Source organism: Sciurus vulgaris, assembly GCF_902686455.1.
Source record: "Sciurus vulgaris genome assembly, chromosome: 5".
NCBI lineage: Eukaryota > Metazoa > Chordata > Mammalia > Rodentia > Sciuridae > Sciurus > Sciurus vulgaris.
In genome coordinates this window covers 104,613,296-104,619,295 of record NC_136465.1, presented here as the reverse complement: position 1 = coordinate 104,619,295, position 6,000 = coordinate 104,613,296, and the positions used below count along the sequence as shown (strand labels likewise).

Below are 6,000 nucleotides of genomic sequence, written 5' to 3'. Positions count from 1 at the left end.
GCAAGCATACTTGGCCTTCCTAAAAATAAAATTAAGCTGGTAACTTTGGAAACACTGCATTCCGTAAGATATTTAAATGCTTCTTCAGGAAAATCCACACTCTGGCTCAAGTTGCATACAGAGGATAAAAAGTAACCACAGGTTTAGGTCTAGAAAGAACTGAACTCTTAAGACAGGCAGGTATTCTTACTTAAAATCATCAGATCAAAAGGTAAGTCTGTAGTATACTAATTTTAAGCCCTTTGGGTATAAACTCAGGAGTGGGATAATTGGGTCAAAAGGTGGGTCCATTCCAAGTTTTCTGAGGATTCTTCACACTACTTTCCAGAGTGGCTGCACCAATTTGCAACTCCACCAGCAATGTAAAAGCATGCCTTTTTTCCCCACATCCACGCCAATATCTGTTATTGTTTGTGTTCTTGATAATAGCCATTCTAATTAGAGTAAGATGAAATCTTAGAGTTGTTTTAATTTGTACTTCTCTAATTACTAGAGATGTTGAACACTTTTTCATATATTTATTAATCACCTGTATGTCTTCTTCTATAAAGTGTCTGTCCAGTTCCTTGGCCCATTAATTGATTGGGTTCTTTATATTTTTTGTGAAAGTTTTATAAATTCATTATCAATTCACAATAGCTAGATTGAAGAAGCAACCTAGATGCCCTTCAACAGAAGAATGGATAAAGAAACTGTGGTATATACACACAATGGAATATTATTCAGCCATAAAGAAAAATGAAATTCTGGTATTTGTAGATAAATGGATGGAATTGGAGAATATCATGCTAAGTGAAATAAGCCAATCCCCAAAAACCAAAGGCCGAATGTTTTCCCTGATAAATGGATGATGATATATAATGGGGGTGGAGGTGGGAGGTGAGAGAAGAATGGAGGAACTTTAGATTACGTACAGGGAAGTGATGGGGGGTATGAAAAATGGTGGAATGAGATACACATCATTACTCTATGTAAGTGTATGATTACACAAATGGTATAAATCTACATTGCACACAACCATAGAAACAAAATGATGTACCCCATTTGTGTACCATGAATCAAAATGCAGTCTCTTAAACAAGAAAAAAGAAAAAAAAAAGTCAATTCTGGGTGTATGTGGAGTAGTCTTGGCTATTGTATTAACAGTGGCTAAAGGAACTACTGTATAGAGGGTAAAGAGGGGTGGGAGGGGTGGGGGGAAGGGAAAAAAATAACAGAATGAATCAAACAACATTGCTCTATGTAAATTTATGATTACACAAATGGTATGCCTTTACGCCATGTACAAACAGAGAAACAACATGTATCCCATTTGTTTACAATAAAAAAAAAAAAAAAAAAAAACAGTGGCTAAAATTAGAAGTGAGGATTTTTTCAATTGACTTACTTTGCTGGTATTACCAATATTTACAAATTTTTGAGTTTAGCTTTTCATTATTTATAGTTTGTTTTCCTTTGTGATATCCCTTCCAAAGGCAAGAATTCGAAAGAGTAAGGAAAGCAGTAGCATAAGGACCAATATATGGATGAGAGAAATGAATAAAGTAATCCATCTCAACTAGTATTCACCACTATTCAAATGACATTGTACCAGAGGCTTACAAAGACAGAGGGGGACACAGGGAACTCCCTTCACAAACTTGAAATGTATGCAGGGAGACAATAAGTTCTATGCACATGATTTAATAACCAAATAACAAAATTCCCCAGGTAAAACAATATGCACACTCATGTTTGCCACAGACCTGAGAGAAAGTCCCATGTCATCAAAACAGGCTCCAAGAAGAAAATGTGTCACCATCTAAGAAAGGAATAGGATTTGCTAGAGAAATCTCAAACATAAAATAACATGACTTCAGCAGGAAGAACAGGAGCCAGGAATAATTCAAAAAAGATCTGTATTAGAGGAACAGTAGGCAAAACAAGTTCACAGAGGGTCTTGCATATAATGTGAGGCATCAGAGTTTGATTTAAGAGCTAATAGGGAGCCACTATAGGTGTTTATACAGGAAAGAAGCTTCAGAAATAACCAGATGTTGTGTACTCATCATATTAAAACAACCTGTTGGGCTGAATGAAAATACAATCAAACCTATGTTTGCATGTGCACAGTTGATCTGGCCTTTCACTTTGGGAGCCTTTGTGATCGATTGACCTATGATATGATTTATAGGTTTAAATGAAGAAAAACTAGATAAAAAAGAACTGTCTAATCACTAATGATCTTACCTTTTCATAAACTGACATTTAAGTCATTTGACTCTGCTGAATGTTAGTGCTGAGGTTGTTTTCCAAAATTGATTCCTAAATTATCAACTAAATAAATGAACTAAATAAAAGTGCTATGGACTAAATCACGTCCCTCCCAAATTTGTATGTTGAAACCTTTAACCCAGGAATATTTGTTCTTGACTTTCCCAGTCTCCAGAATTGTGAGAAAAAAAATTCCTGTTGTTTAAGCCATCTAGTCCATGCTATTTTGTTATGGTAGCCTGAGCAGACTAAAATACACCCTACCATTATAAATAATCTCAAACACTGTACTGATCCTCTTTCCATCTTTCCTCATTTTTTCTGGGCTTTGCATTACATGAGTGGCAGGCAAGAGGAGTATAAACTAATACATACTGAATGTTTAGTTAGCATCTCTTAGACACTGTACATATCTAATTTGAACCTGGAAGAAATATGTGACACAATGATCTATAAGAAGTGGTTCAAGACAACTTTATTGAAAAAAAGTGATAAAAATGTACACAGTTTATAATCCACAATTAGGAGTCTTCTAAATAGTATACATGTATAACTAATTTATATATCTGTTAAACACAGTGGACAATGAAAATAAAACACTCCTTGATAACTTTTCTTAAGGATAATCAATAATTTATTTCTCTTTTATTGTCACAGTTACCACAATTAACTAGCTACATGACCAATGTCACTACATATCACAGGAAGATTGTCCACCTACACTTTACTGAGACAAAGACAACGGCCATTTATGTGTTAAAAGTACAAGATGTTAAAAAGAGGTGTTTTATGTGTAAACAGGATGTGGCATGTGATTTATTAACAGGTTCAATTTAATATGTATTATGCAAAGAAGCAAGCATAGAAATTGTTTTGGCATTGAATTATTAAAGTAGAAAATAAGTAAACTAGAGAAATAAATCCAGATTTTTTAACTTACAATAGATACAATAAAGTAGGAAATTAATTGGCTTCTTAGTATTTTTGTTCAAGTTTTTTTTTTCTTTCCTTTTGTTTTTTTGTTTTGTTTTGTTTTTTATAAATGAGTAATATGAATATATCACAAGTTAAGGAAAGATCTCAGCCAAAAAGAAGGTACTGGCATATGAAAAACAAATGGAAAATTACCAGGTATTTTGCTTACAAAAAAGTTAAACTATAAAGAGTCACAAAATATATATAAAAACGCCACATTGAACGAGGCAATCATACTCTACCGAAACTGGTAGCACCCTCTGAAAAGCAGTTGCATTCCATTCACTTGGTCATACGGTGGTGACGGACAAAAAGGCATTATGAACTCTCGTGCCATCAGGAGACTTGGCGCCGTGGGTCATCAGTTCTTGGATTGTCATCCAGTTATCCAAAATTTTCTTGTTTCTCTTCTTCATCATCTTCTTGTGACTCAGTTCAATGATGTTGATTTCCTTCTTGCCCTCGCTGCCACTCTGGGGACTCTCCTTGAGGCACTCCAGCCGGCTCCGCATCATGAATTCCCGGCGTCGACGCTGCTCTTTGGCCCGAACCAGGTGTTGCTTCCTCTCCTCTTTGCTCCAGTAGCGCCCCATTTTCATCTCACTCATGGTGTCGTCGTCTGTAGTCATGCCACTCCGCTCCTCCTTGATCTTTAAGGCACGTTCCTTCAGAATTCGGTCTCGCACTGGTCTCTTGGTGATGTACCGGGTCCCGTCGCTCCTAATTTTTACCTTCCACTCCATCTTGGGCTCAGAACACTTCTGAGATTCCTTGCACATGCTCACCAAACTGAGCTGGCTTTGGGCATACTCCACCGCAGACTTCTGTTGAATTAACTGCATATAGCTTTGATAATGGCGGGCATGTGCTGGGATGTTTGCATACCTATAGGAGGAGCTGTGGTAAGGAGAGAGGTAAGGGACATGTTCACTGACTGTCTTCTCCTGATCGGGAAGCGTGCTGCTTTCCAAAATCTTCTCCTGGCTTTCAGTGCTACAAACTTGTTCAGTGGTTTTGGTTTTGGTGGACGTTGACTCTTTGCTACTCTGTCCAGAAGGTGCTTGATGGGTTGCAATTGTGCTTCTCAGGTTTTTCTTATTGGTGAGGTTGATCAGTCTGGGAAGGGAACTGTCAGGGGAACGGTCTACGGTTAGTGGTGTACTTCTGCAGCTTTCAGCTGTGTTGTAAGCACTAGAACTGTCCTTGTCTGACTTTTCTGGATGTTCAATGATGTCATCTAATTTTCCCCTTTGCATATCGAGGCTAGTGTTATAATTTCGGAAGCCTCCATCATGCAAAGCCCAGATGTCTCCATATTGATCTGTCACTTTCTGGAGCCTGTGAGCCTGCATGATATTCTGGCACTCAAGCTCAATGTTTCTTAGCTCTTCATTAAGTAACTGTAGCTCATGCTCTACTCCCTCTTGCTCCCCTTGATTGCACTCAATTGTGCTGCTTGAGTAATACAGGTCATACTCTCCATGGTTTTGAATCTTGCATTTGAGCTCCAAGAGCTGCCGGAATCTTTCACACTCCTCATCGTGGTTGCCAACACAGTCTGAGTCAATGTATTCACCGCACACAAAGCTCTCATTGCATTGAAGTTCCACGCTTCCTAGGGTGTCTTGGCTTTGCCCCAGCTCTCTCTTGCTCTTCAAAGATGTACCGCTGGGGTCCTCCACTGCGTTCTCCTGCTCTGAGCTCTCCTCATTTCTCAGGCTCTCATCTGTGCGCCCCACCCCACTGTCCTTTTCATGGTTGTTTGAGGAGGATGTTGCTGTGTCTGTTGTGCCTTCTTCTTCTTCTTGCTTTTTTGGCTGGGAGCAAAAAAAAAGTTGAGAGAACAAAGGAAATGATTTTGAAAAACACTGTTGAAAAACTTGCTTGTAAAACAATGCTTCTTGGCAAAATAAAATTCCTAGAAGGGTGCTCTAATTTTAGTATCTATAACAGTATCAGGAATAAAAACAGTTAGCTCATGAGAAACTTTTATGCAATGAGACAAAATGAAAGTTGCTTGGTTATGCATGTGATATTCACTTGGGTATAAATAAGAGGACACAGGTAAATAAGTGACTCTTGTGTTTAGGTTTTTTCCTATTTGGGAATCTCTGAGGTGAAGGTGTATAAATGAAATGCCTTTATGAATCTCTGAGATTGAAATACACAAAAAGATAAGATGGAACATATTAATGGTCTTCAGCAATATGAGGCCTGGAATTCAGAGGCCACACTCAACTATTTTTTTTTTTTTTCTTTTGAGTTTTCTTCAAGTTCAGAGGCAACTTTATTGACCTAGCAATATGCTGACAAGAGTTAAGCCCAGCACCAAAAAATTGCAGGATGAGTTTTACACTGTGTACTGGAGCCCAGAATCTCCCCATCTATAGATGTGGAAGGTTAATCCCAGATGAATTCAGGTTATTACTAACAGAGGGGGCTAAAAGGCAAAGCTGTACCTCCAGGAACTTCTTTTATTGCCAGCATGACATATTCTTGGATACATGTGTTGACCTCAGTGCATCTTGAAATCACAGCTCTCAAAAGCAACAGTGATTTCTTAGGACTCATTTGAGTTACATAAAATGATTTTTCTACTTCCCACCAGTAATTTCCTTCAGCCATAAGAATTGGTTTATTGCAAGTAAAATCAGCTAAGGCCTGGACCCAAAGGACATAAACTCCTTCCATAACAAAGTTCTTAAGTTGTACAAGGAAAAACCTCCAGGCCTTTCAATAACCATTCTTCGGCTTTGGAATCAGCTTTTTAAG

General features: G+C 38.0%; 1 protein-coding gene across 2 annotated transcripts in view; it reads right to left on the bottom strand.

The window, feature by feature from the left end:
* Positions 1–2,713: 2,713 nt before the first annotated feature.
* PDZRN4 (PDZ domain containing ring finger 4) overlaps positions 2,714–6,000 on the bottom strand; it is a 347,895-nt gene continuing 344,608 nt past the window's right edge. For both annotated transcript variants that reach the window (XM_079139301.1, XM_079139302.1), the window contains one exon: positions 2,714–5,045. In XM_079139301.1, coding sequence (XP_078995427.1) covers positions 3,519–5,045 — 1,527 coding nt within the window. In that variant the 3' untranslated portion in view covers positions 2,714–3,518. The remainder of the gene's footprint in view (positions 5,046–6,000) is intronic.